This window comes from Ammodytes marinus (assembly GCF_949987685.1).
Source record: "Ammodytes marinus genome assembly, chromosome: 1".
NCBI classification, from domain to species: domain Eukaryota; kingdom Metazoa; phylum Chordata; class Actinopteri; order Uranoscopiformes; family Ammodytidae; genus Ammodytes; species Ammodytes marinus.
The window spans coordinates 15,858,203-15,879,020 of NC_137230.1; the positions used below are offsets into that span (position 1 = coordinate 15,858,203).

Here is a 20,818-nt window from a genome sequence, read left to right on the forward strand (position 1 = left end):
AACCTGAGGCGAGAGCCTCACAGAGGCGGTTTACACAGCTGATTAAAGATCAGAGGAAAAAAATTGACTTTTTCAGAAATATTTAAAAGTTGCTCATACCTTTTTAATGTAGCACAATTGGCATGAAAAGGGTATGTTTGATAAGAAAATATGTTTACGTTTATGTGCAGTAGGGTGGAACTTGATTGTTGTACTTCAATTCACTTTGATCAGAATACATTTTTATCTCTGGAAAATAATCAATAATCATTTCAGGAAATAACCAAATAGAAAATATAGTAATGATGTCAGATTATTTTCAAATATCTGTCTTTATTTTGACTAGTTTAGAATTATCTGACTTTTCAGAGTTGAACTTTGTTTCTTGGAAATTGAATTGCAGAGCTCTTATGCAACCTCTTGGGGGTCAGTAAAAAAAATGCTTTTAACTCATGCCTTAGCAAAGTAATACAAGATTTTGCTTGTCAAAAAAAATGAATGAAACATGGAGTGCTGCAACTGTTGGCATTAGTAAACATGTCTTGTTTATTTTTAGCTCAATTCCCATTTGAGTTAAAATGCATACAAATAGCTTTGAATGTCCTTGAGTTGGCCCACATGCCCAAGGAATTACTTCATTAGCATTCACAGTAAGTGTTGCAGAGGCAGAGATCTGAGGTGACGCAGAAGCCAAGGACCACTGTGACAGGATTACAGAGTTCCTTAAATTTAACATGGGAGAGTGCCCAGAAGGAAGCCACTATTAGGGAAACAACTCATGACAACTAGCTTTTTGAGTCTACAAATGGGCATGTCCAATAAAATGTGGAGAGACATGTAAGATATTGGTCTATGTTTTATGGTATTTTGCAGCATATTTATTTGTTAAGGGGAATGTGTATGTCCATTTACAAATGTTCTCTGTCCACATTTTGTATGTACATTCCCAGTATTTGTATCCAAGTATAATCATTACATCTGATATGGTACTTAATGATTGAGATGTTTGATCGCTTTAATTACAAATAGATTTGTAGTTGAGGGAAATGCAAGGGAATTCAGATTGTGGCTAACACAGAACGGTGATTCTTACCCAATTTCCCATGGTATTTTTTTCAGAATGAAATTGTGAAAGTCTTTATACCTGAGCCTAAGGTCAGACCTGAATTATGTTGAAAAAACAAACTTTTCAGTGGTTTGAAGATGGTTTTTGAGATGCTCTTCATTCAGCTTGGCTGAGCCTCGGTAAATGCAAGCGGAAGCTATATTTGATAAGTCAACAAATATAATTTAGAGATGATCCAAAGCTGCATCAGTGTCGGCTTTGTTTTAAATACTAATATAGATATCTGCATTTCTAGTATATTTTAACTTTAACTCGTTGTTGTGGGTTATTGTATTGTCGAAAAATCAAGTTAAATGCATATTTATTAGGATTAATTATATTTGATAATGAAAGCATTTCTGTGGTTTTTTGAGAACTAAGATCTTTATTTTGTACTACTACACTTCTACACAATTTTTGTGAAATACATTACCTTTTATTACTCGGAAGTATTGCATTTAAAATATAATGCTTTCATGCCAAAAACCACTTTGTGTTAGAAGTATGTTAAAGAAAATATGAATTGTATAAATATTGTTATTAAACTATTAAACCAAAAAAAGCTATAAAAAATGCATTTCCCAAAATGTTGAACACCTGAAGTGAGGATTCAGTTAAGGGACAAAAAACTAATTTAAAAAAACTATTTAAGATTTTAAACCAGCTCCTGTCTTTTCGGTGTCCTTTCGAAACCCCCTGCTGAAGAAAGCAGGGAAGACTATATCCTGCACATCATGAAAGGCTACTCATTAATTTGCCCTGCCTTGATTTACATCCTGCCACAACCAGCTGCCAGAGCCATTTTGTGTTGGAGTGTTTGGAGAGCTTGGGGGGGCGGGCTGTTGAAGGCGTTTTAGAAAAGGTCTGTGTTCTTTTAATGTGTCAGAAATCTGAACTCGAGAACCTCTCCATTACCCTGCGAGCACATAAACGACATTTTCAATTGGATCTAGCCTTGACCAAGCACTCTTGCTTTCAGGCCACAGGGTGAAGGAAGAGACTTGTGGCCAAGTGTCAGCAGGTTCCTGTAAACATATATAAATGCCTTATACAATCACTTTATGCCAGAGGCAGCAAGAGAAAAATGAGGTCTGAACTGTGTCTTGCGTGGGGGAGGGAAAAAAAGATTGTGAGGCGGGGATGGTTATACCATTGAAAAGAGGAAATGAGGTTGAGGGTGAAGGAGAGAGGGAAAATAGGGTGAGCAAGAGAGGTTTTCTAAGCTAATAAAATGCTCAGAGGGACGGAAGCTGCCAGCCAGCATTCCTGTGCCATTAGATAAGTTAGACCGCTGCAGCCTCCAGTTTCTCTGCAGTGCTGAAGTGGCAAGCTGAGGTCACCACCGGGGAGTGAGGGGGATGGTGAGGGCAATAAATTCAGAATGCTTTTGTGCACGGTCGCTGCTCCTAATCCTCTGAAGCTCTTTAGTTGATGATTTACTTTTGACTTTATGGGCAAAATTATCATTCATCTGCCTCAATCATGCTGTCCATTTAAAATGGCCTTCAACAGCATCCACTTTGTGCTATGTTTTTTCCCATTTACATGAATTGTATTTAGGGAAGTAATTTTATACCAATCTGAATTCTCGATTGTGACATCCTTTGATGACCTGCAAGCTGTTGCCAGATGTACAGTATTTGGTTTCTTGACGAGAAACACACAGAGAGTTGCCTGATCCTCTGGCACTAATTTTGGATTTCAAATGCGAGGTCAGGTATCGCACTTAGCACAGGTCAGATTGTGTAGCTAACACAAGAACTACCAAGTTCACACTAGCCAAATGGCAACACAGGAGCTTCTAAGTGTGACAGATTGTGGCAATACCAATAAAGTCAAGGAGCTTCTCTTGCTCACTCAGTTACAGTCTGTCAAACTGAACTGTTCTGGTTAAATCCAGGAGCTTGTTGCTTGTTTTTAAGAGGCTGTATTAGTAGATCTATTCTCCCCAAGGTCGTACATTTCTGGGCTGCAAAGTGAGATGGAGGACTGCAAGTAAATATTTGCCTCAAAATAATCTTCCTTTGGGGAAATCGCCAGTACTGTGAGATGGCTTATTCAAATGGACAGGGTGCTCAGTAGTATTCCCCAGTTACTTCAGTGTGATCATTCTTAGTGAGACATTCTGCAGTATCTTGTACAGACTCTACAATACTTACTAGAGTTCAGTCTGTTCCAAGTCATTTAGAAGATATCAGTCAGTGATATTGTCCCTACGGCTTTACTGTGTAAAGAAGATAAAAAAGGACCCTTGACTTGTATAATTGTCTAACATAAGACACATTTGAGCAATGCTTTCTTTGCTCACATAGTTCAGACAGTTATATTAATCTAACTGCAAAGCATCATTTGTTGTTTTTGTCTTTTGTTTTTCTGTGTAATTTGCATAATTTTCATAGTGAGCATAAAATAAGTGACCTGTTTTATTCTTTGTGTTACAGGCATGCTGGTGGTCAATGTTACCTGGAGAAACAAGACCTATGTGGGCACCTTGTTGGACTGTACACGGCATGACTGGGCTCCCCCGAGGTAAGAAGCATTGCCCTGCTGAGTCTTTATTTCATCCGCAGCAAACCGGATGACATATTTTAAATATGCATCATCTATCTGCAATCTCCAATGTCGCTCTACTAATGGTACATTATTTGTTTGGTGTTTAAACTAAAGCTACATGCATTGAATTGTATCTGCACTTGAGAAAAATGTACTGTCACAGATGGTAGTTGTAAATGTCAAGGTAGCTAAGAATTCATGAATGTTATGAATTATTGATGCATTCTCTCTATCCAATCTGCACTAGGTATTTTAACCTTTTCTTATTCTTTGTGAAATTAATCTGCTGTAGTAGCATCAGCTCAAGGATATATGGCTCAATGCACCAACTTGCCTGTGTGCAGCTGCACCTTCCAAGTCCATGTTACTCTTTATCTCTACTCTGTGGAAACAGGATTCATTGGCAAACGGCTGATGTCCCAGGAGGTAGTTGTGGAAATAGAAAGCTACTCTGACAAGCCAGATTGCAGAATCCAATTATTGGGCTAATAGCTTTTCCTCAACACTGTATAACACAAAGGCTGCAATTTTTTTTTAGATCAGTGTTATGTGGGCGGTAGCTTAAGATATTTGTAATTTCTGGGTATTTGCCTTAGTTATGCAAAATTTGTGTATTATACATACAACTCCAAGCAGTTGCTTTGATTTAGAACAACTGCACTGTATCGAAATAGAAATATATGTTTTAAATGCATGGTTAAGTGCAATAAAATAAAAAATCTGGATTAAAGCAGTGCTAATGGAAAACAAGGAGAGGGTGTATCACACTAATGTATCTCAGTATATTACAATAATGCTCAGTAAGTGAGTTTTGCACAGTAAGTGAGGTTTGCTAGGCTGTATTTGCACCAATATAGTCTTACAGTTTGAAGCCCGACTACATTAGGGACACACCATGAATAATTCAGAAAGCTTTCAACGGGCTGAATATGAACTTGGGCTTGTAATGAGTCTAAATTTCTCTACTGCTGTCAGACTGCGGATGTATTCACATTCCCTGCTGGGGCTGAAATTGTTTGGAGAGACTTGTAGAGGAATATGTGAGTCATACCAGCCTAGTGTCTCTTTTTGTCACAGATTGCTAACCTTCACTGCTGTGCAGAAAGATAATTGCATTACTGTTGTGTAGCGATAAGGCCAAACTGCTATTTTAAGTATTTCAATGTCTTTATGTTTTGATTACAAAGCAGCCAGAATGTCTTTTCAAATGGTGTTTACATACCCGTCATTCAGAAAGTCATTTGAATTTGTTTAAAGTACTCACTGATAGTGCACAAACTATCAGATTGGGTTCTTATGGGAGGACCGTGAAAGAACTATGATGTAATATATCATAACTATTGGTAGTTATGGGTTTTGGACTCAGTTTTATAGTCATTATTGGTATTACTGTTTTGACTTAATTCCCATATTTCTGACGATGTGAGCTACTGTAGGCTTCTAAACGCAAATCACACAACACATTGATTGTGTTTGTATTAATTTATATTTTACTGCTTAGGCTTTGTTTCATCTCCGTGTGAAACAGCTGATTGGCTCAAGCTGACAGTGGGAGTCAAGCCTTTTACATACTCCGTGAGAAGAAAGAACAAAGTTCTCGCTGACAGAGCAGCCAGAAGAAAATCACGTATTTGTTTTATTCTCGCAGCTCTTATTCAGCTGTTCTCGCAGCTTGTTCTCGACACATCGTCCGGGCCGAACTTTCTTCTTGCAGCTTGTCCGAGAACTGTTGTGTGATTGGTCAGTCAGAAGTAAATGAGGAACATGTCACTCCCCTCTCTGCCCCATTTCAACTATGTCTCTACACTATCAATAAAAGCATAAAAATGCAAAAAAAAAAAAATCTTAAAAAAAAAGAAGTAAATCAGGAAAATCAGCTGGCGCTACTATGGTAACAGCGATTGACATGTGCCGTGGTGAGGAGTTCGGCACTTGAGTTCTCGTGAAGTATGAAATGTCAGACCAGAAAGAACTTCTCGCAGCTCTGTCAGCGAGAACTTCTTCTTCTCGCGGAGTATGTAACAGGTTTTAGTCTGAAGTCAGATGTTCACTTAGAAGTCAACAAGCAAAATTAAAAAATGAATCTCTCTATCTGTATATATCTGTCTGCCTCTCTTTATCTCGCCACTGCACACTCAGTCACTCTTACAGTACCTGCAAAAAAATAACACTCAGGCCCAGGCATGTGTGCTGCGTTTGATTGTACGCGGGAGATCAAAACAAAATTAAAAAATAACAGGTTTACTGGAATGAGCACAGGTTGGAACTTAATATAATAGCTTTCATCAGTGGGTCATACACTCAATCACCATTGATTTAACTCACTATTTGATGGATAAGAAATTAAGTTTATTAGACGTTTAGAAGTTATTAGAAGTTTTAATGTGACAGAGAATATCTTTAAAATAAGATCTTTTGTCAAATCTTGATAACCCACCATGGATTTAGGTTTTTTTCTTTGCTCATTTAGATTTGTTAAATTTTCCTGAAACGCTGTTGATCATTGTTAAAAAATAAGGGTGTAAATTGCTAGTTTATCAGCAATGTATAATTCAGTCCCCACAGCAATGTTAATTTGAAAATGAATCATTCGCTGAATTTCCATTTTGTCAGATCTAAAATAAAGCACAAGCAAAAGTTGTTTTGAAATCAACCATTGATAGTGTGGCACCACTAATAATTATACTTGACTTTTGCCACTGCTACAGGTTTTGCGAATCGCCTACAAGTGATCTCGAGATGAGAAACGGCCGGGGTCGAGGTAAGCGAATGAGGCCAAATAGCAACACCCCCATCAACGAGAACAGCAACTCATCAGACAACAAGGGCACCACCAACAACAAGACGCGTGCTGCATCTAACAGCAAAGGGCGAAGGGGTAGCCAGACGCCATCAGAGCGCCGCACCCCACCTAACAGCAACACAGAGGACATAAAGGCCAGTCCCTCCTCAGCTGGAAAACGCAAGACCAAACCAGCCTCAGATATGGAACCCAATTCCAGCTCAGAGGACACCAAAGGCAACAAACGAATGCGAACAAACTCCAACAGTGGAGGGACAGGCCCAACAGGTCTCCCTATCCCATCTGTTAAGACTGAGCCACTTCCACCTCCCCTTGATCGCAGCTGCCCCTCTCCAGTTCTTATTGACTGCCCACACCCTAACTGCAACAAGAAGTACAAGCACATCAATGGGCTCAAGTACCACCAAGCCCGGGCCCACAATGATGATGACATAAAGTTGGAAATAGATGGTGACAGTGAATATGGAGAGGACTCAACTCTTCACCCCGAACCAGGGAATTGTAATGGAGCATCTATTTCTCAGAAAGGATGCTTGTCTCCAGCTCGTTCGGTTACTCCGAAAGGTAGGAACTTTGATGCTCAGAGTCCTTCTCCATCACCTGGCAAGTTTGGTTCAAAGCAGAATAAAAAGAAAATTGCTGAGCTTGATCCAGAAATGGGAGGTACACCGGGGGAAGTGTGTGAAGATGGGCTATGTCTCACAGATGAGGCCAGTAACGATGGTATGGATGATAAAAGAGGATCAGACAAGTCTAAAAAGGGTAGCACTGGCACAAAGGCTGATAAACTGTCCCAGAAAAATATGAAGTCACCGCGGCCCATTGGTCCTGGCTCTACAGCATCCCAGCAGATGTATTCTTTTCCTCCTGGGAACCCAAATTCTTCCCCAGGGGTTACCACAATGATACAAGGAATCCCCAAGAGTCCCCAACCGAAAGGCACTCAGCCTAAACCCCCCGCCGTTGGAGATCCTGCATCAAGTAGCTCCAAAGACAAGAAGAAAAAAGACAAGAAGAAAAAAGATTGCGGGAAGGACGCTGACAGCCCCAAGCCTATGGGAAAGGGAGGAAAACTTGAAGAAGGAAAGCTTACATACTCTGAACCTTCAGACCAAGGAATTAAGGGGGAAGGGCTCCTCAATGGTTCCTCAGACCCTCATCAGAGTCGTTTGGCCAGTATCAAGGCTGAAGCCGACAAGATTTACAGCTTTTCTGACAATGCCCCTAGCCCATCCATTGGTGTAGCCAGTAGGATAGATGGCAGTGGAATGCCACAGCCTCTCACACCACTTCAGGTAGCGAACCAGAATGGTGGGGACAACTCATCAGTCAAAACAAATAGCCCAGCATATTCAGACATTTCAGATGCAGGTGAGGATGGTGAAGGGAAACTAGAAGGACTCAAGGTAAGGACAGAGGACCAAGCCATCAGGGAAAGTGTCAAAAAGGCACTCTTTCCACACCCGCCACCCAGCAAAGATTCCCCGTACTACCCCGGCTACGAGTCGTATTACTCACCCAATTATGTCAACCCCAGTCCTGGCGGGCCAAATCCAGGCACGCCTGTGGCTGAAGGTCTGGTTAAGATCAAAAAGGATGAAGACCAGGAACAAGGTGACGAAAAAGTCAAGGTTGAGGTTCATGAAGATCGAAAACCTGACAGTGGTACTCCCGGCCAGCAGCAGCAGCAACAACAACCCTCAGTGATCCAACAGCGGTCCAACATGTACATGCAACCTCTTTACTACAATCAGTATGCTTATGTTCCCCCATATGCATACCATCCTGATCAAGCCTACCATAACCACTTGATTAACACCAACCCAGCCTACCGGCAACAGTACGAGGAGCGGCAACGACAGATGGCCGAACAGCATCGTGCTGCTGAGAAGAAGTCTGATGTAGCCATAAAAGAAAGAGAAGCCTCCATGAAGGAGGAGTGGAAACAAAAGAGCCCAATGCCGCCAAGCCTCTCCAAAGCCCCAAGTCAGTCAGACCTTGGGAAGACAACGCAGCCCCCAAGCAAGTCCAGGGACTCTCCCTCTGAGCCCTCTTCCAAATCCCTGGGAAGCATAAAGGGGGAGGACCCAAAGTCCCAGCAAGCTGAGGGGCTAAAGATGAAGCTTACTGAAGGCGCCCACCATGGCAAGGAAGACTCCAAGCAAGCACTGGAGTCCAGAAGTCAGGCAGGGATGGAGCAGGCCATGTGGTACAGACAGGTAAATACAATCTACTGTATCAGTGTTAAAATGTATGCTTGTGATTTTTCCCAGGGAAATGCTTTGGAATTTTTTCAGTGTGTATATGCTGATTTATGCTGACTTGGACCTTGTTTCCTACTTCAGCAATATCCAGAGAGCCAGAAGCCCCACCCAGAAGATGAACACCAGCAACAACAACCTCGATGGAAAGATGAAAGGGACAGAGAACGGGAACGTGATCGTAAATCAAAGGATGACAGGACCAGGCCCAAGGACAGTCAAAGTGGGCTCAAAGAGGAAGGCAAAGAGGGTAGTGATCATAGAATCACTTCTGAGGACCACCGGGCCATGAGCAAAGACTCTCGTTCTAATCCACACATGCAGTTCTCATCACCACTAGCACAGCACCAAGGCTACATGCCCTACATGCATGGTTACCCCTATGGACAAGGCTATGACCCCAACCACCCTGGATACAGGGGAATGCCTTCAGTCATGATGCAGAATTATCCAGGTATGACTTTAGGTTAGCTCTGAATACATATACAGTCCCCTCTAATAGTATTGGAACGGTGAGGCCAATTCCTTTATTTTTGCTGTAGACTGGAAACATTTGGGTTTGACACCAAAAGATGAATATGAGACAATAGCTCAACATTTCAGCTTTCATTTCCAGGTATTAACATCTGGATCCAATACACAACTTAGAAGATAGCATTTTTTTTAAAGGAACGCCACATTTTTAGGCGAGCAGAAGTATTGGAACAGATAGACTTTAAATAAATTAAAGTGAATAAAACATAATATTTTGTCGCAAATCCTTTGCTTGCAATAACATCATCAAGCTTGTGACCCATTGACATCACCAAACTTTTGCATTCTTCTTTTGTGATGCTTTTCCAGGCTTTCACCGCAGCCTCTTTCAGTTGCTGTTTGTGTTAGGGGGTTACTCTCTTAAGTCTCCTCTTTGGCAGGTAAAATGCATGCTCTAAAGGGTTTAAGTCTGGAGATTGACTTGGCCAGTCTATAACCTTCCACTTCTTGCCTCTGATTAACTCCTTTGTTGTGTTTTGGGTCATTATCCTGCTGCATGATGGAGGATCTTCCAATCAGTTTGGGTGCATCTCTCCTTAAATTGGCAGACAAAATGTTTCTGTAGACTTAGAGTTAATTTTGCTGTTGCCATCATGTGTTACATCATCAATGAAGAATAATGAGCCCGTCCCAGAAGAAGCCATGCAAGCCCAAGCCATGACATTGCCTCCACCATGTTTCACAGATGAGCTTGTATGTTTGGGATCATGAGCAGATCCTTTCTTTCTCCAAACTTTAGCCTTTCCATCACTTTGGTAAAGGTGCATCTTGACAACAACACAGTAACACATGATGGCAACAGCTAAATTAACTCTACAGAAACATTTTGTCTGCCAATTTAAAGAAAGATGCAACCAAACTGATTGGAAGATCCTTCATCATGCAGCAAGATAATGATCCAAAAAAACTGCAAAAACAACAAAGGAGTTCATCAGGGGCAAGAAGTGGAAGGTTTTAGACTGGCCAAGTCGATCTCCAGACTTAAACCCTTTGGAGCATGCATTTTACCTGCTAAAGAGGAGACTGAAGAGAGTAACCCCCCAAAACGAACAGCAACTGAATGAGGCTGCAGTGAAAGCCAGCAAAGTATCACAAAAGAAGAATGCAAAAGTTTGGTGATGTCAATGGGTCACAGGCTTGATGAGGTTATTGCAGGCAAAGGATTTGCGACAAAATATTACGGTTTATTCACATTAATTTATTTAAAGTCTATCTGTTCCAATACTTTTGCTTGCCTAAAAATGTGGCGTTCCTTTTCAAAAAATGCTATCTTCTAAGTTGTGTATTGGATCCAGATGTTAATACCTGGAAATGAAAGCTGAAATGTTGAGCTATTGTCTCATATTCATCGTTTGGTGTCAAACCCAAATGTTTCCAGTCAACAGCAAAAATAAAGGAATTGGCCTCACTGTTCTAATACTATTGGAGGGGACTGTAAGAGGTTCTTAAAAAAACTTGTAGTTAAAAGTAATATGCAGTGTGAAAAAAATCTGTAAAAAAAAAAAATCTTTTTAAAATGTGTTTGATCTGGTGACGTTCGTAAACTAAAGTCATTGAGTTTGTGAGTTTAATGATTAATTTGGTAAAGGTCAGCAGTGGTTCCCGTGGCTTCATTTGGTCAAATCCATGCTAAATTAACATGAGAAGTGATTTAGAATGTTGATTAAGCTGTTGACCTTTCTTATGTTTTAAGGTGTGATTGGTGACTGTTAAATTATATGGAATAGCAACATAGAGATGTTTTTTAAACCCCTCTGGACAGCTTTAGATTGTCTATCTAAAACCTACATACCAGTCTCAATGGGAACTCAGTTTTGTGAACTGACTATGTAATTTGCAGCAATTTGCATGTTGTTTTGTTGGTAATTGTAGTAATATTTGGATATTGTAAATCAGAATACAATAATGATTTGGTGGAGCTTGTTGGGGGTGAAAAAATGATGGGAGTAATTTGCATGGAATATGGAAGATAGGTCAAGTCAATCAACTATTTATGAAGTTTGACCTATGTTTCTGGCAGGGGTTCTCAAAAGGATCATTATGGATTATATACTAGCAAAAATTGCTGCTATCCATCTTTCTTGAGATTTTCTTTTCTTAATGCTGAAATATTGAAGGGTTTGGCAAAATTGCAAGATATAATAAATACAACTAGGAGTGGTTGAATTTGTTAATCCACAAATTATTTTATATTAGATTAAGCCACTAGTCAAACACATTGTAACATTTACAGGTACTGTTTATAACAGAATCACTTTTCGTCAAAATTAGGAATATCTCACGGTCCACTTACTACCTGTCTGTACTGTGTGTGCGCTAAAAAAGCAAATCGTGTTAATACAGAGCCTAGGCTCTATAAACTGGTATGTAAACAAAGGGTATGTAAACAAAGGGGGCCCAACGTAGTTAGCAACATGCCAGTTTATGGAGCATAGGCTGTATACTAATACTAGATATTTTCAGCTCACAGACACAGTAGTCAGGCAGGGGATCATGAGGAGATTTTTACTGATTACACTGATACTGAACACGCATTCTACAGAATGGCTGACTCAACTTTAATGTTCAAGATAAAAAAGATCCTATGTCCACAAAATATATTGGTACTTTACTGTTAAACTCCTAGGACCTGGATTGAGCCACATTTAGGGGACTCAGGACTTTTGGTCCAAAATTCAGAATTGACTGGTGTTGAACAAAAATCAATTAGGTTGGCTATTAAGCTTAATTTAAGTGAACATTAATGAGAATAACGGATCAGTAGGTAAATTTCTATTCAATATAAACCTAAATTTGAACCATAAATGTTCTTCATCACTCTTAGGTTCGTACCTACCTGGAGGTTATCCATTTTCTCCATATGGCAGTAAAATAGCCGGAGGTGACGAAGGCGGTGAAAAATCACGCGCTAGCCCTACTGTCTCCAAAACTGCAACGGACTCCAAAGCCCTGGATATCCTGCATCAGCACGCCAGCCAATATAAGAGCAAATCTCCCACTGTAGGTGACAAGCCACCCCACGAGAGGGAGAGGGATCAGGACAGAGGAGCTGGTGGAGACAGAGACCGCGAAAGGGATCGTGAGAGGGAAAGAGAAAGAGACATGGACCGACCACGTTCCTCGCCATCCCAGCGCATCATGCCCTCTCACCACCACCTGGGATACCCGCTGCTCTCCGGGCAGTACGACCTGTCCTACGCCACAGGTCAGTCACTTCTCTCTCTACTGAATTCGCCTGACTAATGTTAAACTGTTATTACATACTTAACAAGGTACTTTACATGCAAAGTAGATTAATACCAGTAACTTCAATTTAGAAAAGGACCACAGTCGAGAATAGTTACTGTAAGTAGATGCAGAGTGTTAAATGACTACAGATCAGCAATCTAAATCCAGAATCTAAATAGGATATATCACTGATAGCCATACGTTTTTCGACTCACCATAGGTCTCTCGTCATCAGCTATTGTTGCCAGCCAACAAGCAGCAACTCCCTCCCTGTACCCACCACCACGGAGGTGAGAACGGTAAGACCCTCTTAGTTGGAGGAAAATTCAAAAGATTGATAGAGACAAAACACGTTTACGGAGACACAGCAGTAAACTGGGAGCAAACCCAAAGAATGCAGGTGGCAGACATTGTGCTTTACATAAACAAGTTAGTTGAAAATATTAAGGTGATGAGGTATCAGTTATCGGCACAGATGTAGATCGTCATGTAAAAGTTAAACATTTAGTTTCTTTTTGCTGGGTTTATTTGTTTAAAAGAATACCAATCTCTACCAAGCCCCAACCACAGCGAATTCTACCAGCATCCAATGCGTAAGTGTCAAAAAATGCAGTTCACCGAGTGGCCACTAGGGGCAGTTTCATAATAGCGCAATTTCCTATTGACACCTGCAATACATTTTCACAGCATTATTAAATTTACGGCCTAGTACAAAAAACATTCTAGTCTGTATTTTTAGGTCATATTTCAATGACAACACTGAGGGGAGTGAATTTTTTTTATACCAGGCTAGTTTTTATTCTATTTGAGGTTAAAATTTATGAATAATTAGGGGTGTGGCCTCTTCCGTGTCAGCTAGCCGCTGGTCCTCACTTATCGTCGGAGGTATACGTCAGCTAGATTGGCGTATCTCCCTCCCTCCAACGTCACATCAAAGCCCTTTTTTGGTAAGAGGAAATGAGGTGGAGTCAAAATCTGACAAGATGGCTACCCGCATAGGATAGGACGATTGGATGCAGTTGAAATAACTGAGATCAGCTCAAATGCTACATCCATTTTATATACTATCTACTGTATGATCTCTACTCATTCCTTTCAAATCCGTGTCTCCCATTCAATCCATATCTGTTGTTTAATTTTTTTTAAACAAACAATTTGCCTATAAAACATGCATAAAACAGAAAATGTAATATAATTTGAATTCTCATTTGTGAAATTCAATAATCATTAATTTAATCAGGCGGGCTACACTGTGTCCTCCTGCTGCTACAATGTCACACAATGGCCAGACAATAGTCTCTGGCCAATCAGTGGCCGGCCGTCTGCCGACGTCACCTTTTAGCATTGGCTCAGCTCGCTTGGAACCTAGAGCGAGGCGATACCAAAAAAGCAGCCGCTGCCAGGTACCAGGTACCATGAAATTGCGGTGGAAAAGCCAAAAATGCGAGTTGAGTCGAGTCGCGCCATTAGGGTAGCCTACTGTTGGCAGTGGAAACGCATGCCAGATCTAGTAGGGTAACCGTTCTCTACCGAACCAAACTATGCTGCTCAGAGGAAACGAGGCATAATATAAACAGCGACGGAAACCTCATAGCTGTTGGTCACTAGATCCACATCAACAGTGCATCAGATGAATGATACAGATCAAAACTGTACAAACCAACAAAAGTTTAATGTTTATAGAGAGGGGATATATATTTTGGCAGGCTTAAAACATAGCCTTAACTCTGATAAGGAGTGAGTCCCCGCTGCTGCATCTGTCCTACCATCAAGTGCTTTATTTTGGAAATAGCCGAGCCTAATTCACACCATTCCTAATCTAACCTCAGAACCTCATGACCACTAAATTGCTAAATGTTATTTTCAAAATACACATTTAGGCCAGTATGCTCATACGTGATATAATGGTTATGAATTGTGTTCAAAAATAGAGAAAAGTGTGTTTTTTGTTTAATATATAATGTAGATGAAAGGTTGATATTTTAAAAAAAAGCAACTTTTTGTTTTTTGTGTTTTCATTTCAAAACGGATATGGATTTAATGGAAAATCACACACAGACATTTCAACATTTCTGTGGCAGACTCTGTGAGCAGCAACCTGTAAAGAAAACAAATATTGACCAAACAAATCCCTTACTACTCTGCTTCAATCCAGCAAAATATGCAGTACAGCGTTTAGGCCCTCAACTCAGCCAACCTGAGTAGGTCCTCTGAGGACAAGTGGATCATAGTGTTGATAATAGAGATGTGGAATGAGCAGGCCAAGACCCTAAGCCAGAGCGGCCTGCACTGGCATCTAGTGGGAGGGTTTCAAAATTACAACTCAGTATGATACATAATTGTACACTCAGTTGCCAGTCTATTAGGTACACTAAGATGAAACTAATGCAGTCTAATGCAACATTAGACTTTTTTTTTTCCTTTTCACTCACTGAGGTTATAACGTTTAGATGTTTTGAGTGAATTCAATCATATCAAAGCATGGAAGGTTTGATTTGTTGCAGTGCTGTTGTATTAGACTGCATTACTTTCAGCTAGGTGTACCTAATAGACTGGGCGAACGCTGCAGGTTTAACACATAACAATTAACAACATTCCTCCTACTAGTGGCAGGAGTATTAAAACCCCTTTCTTAGAATTACCACACACAAAAATATACTGCATTACTATCAAATGTCCTCTACTCAAACATTTATGCAAGTAAACATATAGAAGGATTTGTAAAATGACTTCTGACTTTAGCATAACGGTCTCCTTCCGGAGTGCAATATTATTGAATATGTTGTTCTATTGTATTATTATTATTGTGTGTGCATGCATTAATATGTAAACACATTTAAAGGCACTACGAGTAAGTCGGCACGTTGGCGACACCTTTGAACAAAAGCGGTAGTATTATTACGACGCCAGCTGTCGTGAAGCTGTTTGCTTGCTCGTGCAGGGCTGCAAGATTCAAATAATCAGGAAGCAATATGGTGCGTGTCCGTGTGTGGACTCATTTCGGCTCGGTGAGAGTGGTGGTGACACAGCATCTACTAATGCCAGTAAGTGCTAAACACTCCTGATTGCAATGAGTTGATGCATTGTCACCTCTCACGGAGCTGAACGAGTCTTTAGTAGGCTACCACTCATTCATTTAGGAGTAAACACTGCAGTCTAGGTTCACTCCGTGAAATTGTGTAAGCCTATACGTTGCTTGGCAACGCCCTCCCACCCGCCTATCACTCTCCCTTTTTTGCTTTTCTTCATTGCATTTTCTTTTTTTGCTTTGATGGTTCAGCCCCGTTATCAATTATGACGACAAATAACTGTCTCAAACAAGGCTCCCGCTCCCCTTCTAGGGTGACCAGATCGCATTTCCATTACTTTTCACACGTCCCGCAAATTGAGACGTTGTCCCGCATTGTTATTGAAAGTGAGCCCCCCTTTTTAAATGCGTGTTTTATAATCTGGTAGCCTATATATCCGATAGCTGTGTGGAGACAGCAGTCTGTGAGTGTGCGTCTCTCCGTTTGTCTCTGTGTGTGTGTATCGCACTGTCGGGGGGCTGCTGGGCTCAGTGGCTCTGTGAAGGTGCTGCCTGCTTCGGCATTTCCTTTCTGTTACTTCAAAATAAAAGCCAACTCACGTTTGTCAAGTGAAATGCTTATGTGAAGCCAGTGAAATGCTTTTAATGTGAAGCCGCAGCCTTAACTCTATTTGTTTAACAGTAGCTAACTTAACTGCTGCGCGCTGATCTAAAGATAGTGTTTTTTAATATAGAAAGCCGTGTCTCTGGCATTACTGGTGGTGACACGAGTTTATTTTGCTAAAGAAAACGGCACTTTGTCCCGCACAAACGTAGTCTTTGTCCCACATCTGGTGAATTGGGATCTGGTCTCCCTATCCCCTTCCCTCACCTGGAGCCATAGGCTTCTCAAATCGCGTTCCTGCGCCACACTGAAATCTGCGACCAATGCGGATATGTGACCATAGAGCATGCACGCGTGAACCGAAAATCGGACTGGGTGTACGACCAGATCAAATGCAGTAATAAAAACTATATAAAAACGTCTTTCTTTGCACTGATGGACTTGTTTGCTGTTAAAGGTAATTTATGATTATGAGAGGAAACATGAGGCTGTTTAAAAGATATTTAAAAGTTACTCGTTGCCGCTTTAAATGTTGTAGTTGGTTAGAGTAGAGAAGACTAGTTTACATTGTTTATACAAGTCTTATTTTAAAAGCCGATCATATGTAAAATCTACAAAGTAATATTTACAAATATTCTGGAATTACTCTGAACTTGAAATAGAAATATTAAATAGCTAAAATGGTCAATTAAAAATACCTAAAAACTGCCTTCTCCATAGCACCAAAAAGCATTTATTAAACAGTACTCTTTTGTTTGTGTTTCTGTATTTGCTGTGAATGAATATGTGATCCACGAATAAATGAGTCTTTCTGTTTTCTGTCTTTCATAGGGAAACCTGACCGTCACACCTCAACCCTACAAAGATTCATGTGACTGGCTCACATGAGAAGAAAATCACCCGGGTGTTACCTTTTAGACATCAGTTGAATGGTGTTTCTATCTATATTTTTAGTTCTTCTGCTCCAAGGCTAGGCAGATTTTTATTTTTTTTTAGTCCCTCGTAAATGACCCAACTTTTCCAGACCTTGGACTGTCGAAAGAATGACAATAACCCAGGTTCAAAGCCATCACTCTGCCTCATCATGCAGAGGAAACACCTACCCGCTGATTATCTAGTCTTTGCACTGTCAACAAATACAATGCAAAAAGAGACTATTGGACTGCCAGAATGGCTTTATTCTTGTTTTTATTTCTTTGACTGCATTGTTTTTCTTGTCAAACGCAGAAAGAAATTGGCAGGGGATGTTGTGTGGCTGATGGGGGAAAAGGGGAGTCAAAGTAAATTAAAAGACTGAAAAGAAAAAGTAAATCATATTGAAATTATTTCAAACTCTATGTCTTTGGCTTATTGTATGCCGTGAAACAACAGTATATCCTTAACTTGACACGTTTTTGCTATATTTTGTGGGTAGAGGGAATATTCCAACAGCTGCTTTCTTCAGAGACTTAATAGCCTGAGACTGACATTTTTCACTTCCCATTGTCACTGTTGATTCCCATCCACTTTGAACCCACAGTTCTTGTTTCAGGGATGATGTTGTCATGTTTTGCGAAGGGACCGCGTACACCTCAATGGAGAATAAACACTATTCATGTTTTTCTTTTCTCAGTAATACTAAACACCATATCATTTTGTTCATCCTCGAATGTGTCTGACTCTGGTATTAGTCCTGTTTTTCCTTCACAATGAAAGGGTTGCATCTGTCTATACACTCTTTACGGTGAAGTCAAGCAAGCATTAGATGAGTTCACAGGGCATTGTCATCATTACATTAGGCCAACATTAGGGCCACTTGTGTTGGGTTTTGGTGTTTTTCCTACAAGATTGTTCTTCGTTCAGCTCGTCAAGTTTGCTTGTTTTCTGTCAAACTTCAGCAAACTTTTCACTCTACTTGTGTTTTTCTGCTGATATAAATGTTTATGTTTATCACAGCACGCAACTGTCATTGTTAAACAGCTTTCAGCATCACAAGCTTGATTTACATCTCAGTTCATCCGAACATATGGAGTGTACAATTAAGACCTTTGAATCGCTGCCCACATTTCTGATCTTTTTCAGTGATTGGATGGGGGTCAGATTAACTGAAAACAACATGTTGAATTTGTCAGATTTTTTGGCTATTATGCACTGTAAAAAGGAAGGAAAAAAAATTATATTGGTGCTTCGCTTGTTAGTGTGGCTTCACCATAAAACACGTTTACTTCAGGATAGCTATTAGCATGGTTTTCTGAGCAGTGGCAAGCTTTAGAACGGAGTCTGATACATAACACCAGTTTCCTTTGTTTATTTGCTGCCTGTGCTGTAAGAAGACCTACTGGCTCATTAAACACAAGTGCATGAATGAAACGACCCAAAACATCTTTCATCTGTTACTATTACAGAGCAAACATGAACCAATCGGATGCAGACGATGGACTATAATAAGAATCATTTAAAAAAATAATAATAATAATCTGAAACGCTTGGAGCAAAGAGCTAACACGGTGAAACGTGGTAACCGGGAACTCAACACGCACACATGGCTGAAGTGGGAAGTCTCCAATTGGCTACAAAAAGAAGCACGTTGCTCTTGGCTTTCCTTTGGATCTCAAACTGGTGGTGACACTCTGTGAATTCAACCAAGTGTAGTTATCTTTAATCTTGAAGCCTCCTCAAAAAACGACTGTGAGCATGGTCTGTTCCTCCGGAGGGGCCCTCTTTGCTTTAAATTATACCACATGGGGTTATAAATGAAATTGTCTTCATATGCAATATGCATCGATTTTAGAGGGCTTTTTTTGCGGGTGTGACAAAGCACATTTTCTACTCTGAGCTGGAAGCACTGTAGCGGTAGATTAAGAGATGACAGAAATTGGCTAAGGAGAGGGAATTCTTAAAGGTTTTAATGCCATACCGTGCTGTTGTGAAAAGTCCTTAAATTCACCTGAGATATTATAATAAATTGAATACTGACAAAGTTGTCATTAAATTAAATTTAAATTGATTTTGTTTTACAATCACTTTTTATGTTGCCATCGTTGTATTTCTTTTCCTCATTTTAATACTGTTCATGTTCCAAGTCCATAAACCATCAGTTAATCTCATGTCGAACACCCTCTGAGGTCGGATGTTGGCAGTTTGTTGAGACACTTCTGATCATTAATTAAAAATGCAGCTCTCCATTCTTGAGGTTCTCGGACATTCCCGGTAAATAAGTTGCCAGTTTCTCATCCCACGGAGTTTGCAAAATGGTATATCTGTTGACTTTTTTGCGCATTTTGAAGAAGAATGGCTCAAGTGAATAAACTGAATGTGGTGACGTTTGATTTGTACTTAATCTGTAAGGGTAATCTAGGCAGCTGTGATGTTGTCCTTAAAGTCAGTGGGTTTTTAGTACCAGCAGACTGCATACAGTACATATAGTTTTATCAGACAATGGTTGTGACAAGTGCATTTGTTCTCTCTTTGAGAGTAGTAATGTTATCTCAGTAGTAAGCAAAGCCCAGTGAAAAATCATATTTACTAAAGTGTATGAAAAGCCAGAAAAGTAATGTTTGCTATCAACATATTAGAAAGTGCTTGGCTCTTGTATTTGCAGGACTGTATTTGTTTCATGGTGAAGAGTATATTTATTGGCCAGCAGTTGTCTCAATTGGTGCCTAGTTGAACATTCTTCTGTGAAAACAGAGACACTTGCTTGTTTGTCATTTCCTGACCCACCTGCTGTCACACAAACCCCCACCCTCAACTGTATCCCCAATCCACAAAAAAGTACCAGTTCTGGTGCTTGCAAGGATGTTTACAATGTTTTAATTTTCTTTCTTTGTGAGAATTCAAAACTCTTTGCCCTCTCCTCCTTTCTCCCGCCCTTCAGGAGTTTGTGTAAAGTGTACATTACCATGGTTCTTTTTATACAATACTCTGTAACTTGCCTTTGTAAATTTGGGCTGGAAAAAAATAAATCTTTTTATGAGACAATATGTCCTGGGAACTGCTCAATATGGCGTCTGTTCTGTCAACGCTGTGAAGTTAAGATAATACTGCTAAATCGTCCCAATGTCAGCTACCATTCAGCCTTCCAGTGCGGGTTTGTGCAGCTGTCTCCTTCAAAGGTTGTGTTCGTCACATTTGAAAGTCTTGAAAAGAAAGTCTTATTCATTGTGGATTTTACTTTGAAAATAACTTTATTTCAAATAAAAATATGTTTGGCTAGTTATAACAGACTGGGTTGTGGGTGTAAAAAATGTTTTGGATGTAAGTCCAAAGCAATGCAGGAAATTAATGTCCAGCATTGATTTTTATTTGGTACAAGAACAAAAAGCTGCACTATGACATTTATCCACAGGGGAGCAGTGTCTCTGAAGACTATGGACGAACTTACTGTACCAATACACATGCCTTTTTATTACATTGCAGCTGTACATCTTTATATTTGAAATGCAAGATGTTAAGTTTCCCACTTGAGGTAGTATAGTCCTGAAACTAATCTCTTAAAGTCAGCTTACTGTACCTTCACTGGGCAGAATGATGTAGAGCAGTGCTTCTCAAATGGAGGGGCGCGGGGGGCGCCGTGAGTTGTCAGGGGGTGCGCGGCTGGCCTTGATTTTCAACTGACCAAAAAAAGTGCGATGTGTGCTTGTGTATGGTCATAACCGCGCGAAAGGCCGCGATTTGCAGTAAATAAACGTCCACATGTGTCTCCAAGTTATTTAAAAAGAAATCAAGAAAGTAGACTAATAAT

General features: G+C 40.2%; 1 protein-coding gene across 3 annotated transcripts in view; it reads left to right on the forward strand.

Moving 5' to 3' along the window:
- znf609b (zinc finger protein 609b) overlaps nt 1–20,019 on the forward strand; it is a 140,791-nt gene extending 120,772 nt beyond the window's left edge. The window contains exons 4-9 of one of the 3 annotated variants that reach the window (XM_080027310.1): nt 3,526–3,613; nt 6,346–8,659; nt 8,786–9,155; nt 12,060–12,440; nt 12,684–12,762; nt 16,927–20,019. In XM_080027310.1, coding sequence (XP_079883436.1) covers nt 3,526–3,613; nt 6,346–8,659; nt 8,786–9,155; nt 12,060–12,440; nt 12,684–12,757 — 3,227 coding nt within the window. In that variant the 3' untranslated portion in view covers nt 12,758–12,762; nt 16,927–20,019. The remainder of the gene's footprint in view (nt 1–3,525; nt 3,614–6,345; nt 8,660–8,785; nt 9,156–12,059; nt 12,441–12,683; nt 12,763–16,926) is intronic. The other 2 variants (XM_080027312.1, XM_080027311.1) reach the window with 2 other exon arrangements.
- The last annotated feature ends 799 nt before the right edge of the window (nt 20,020–20,818 follow it).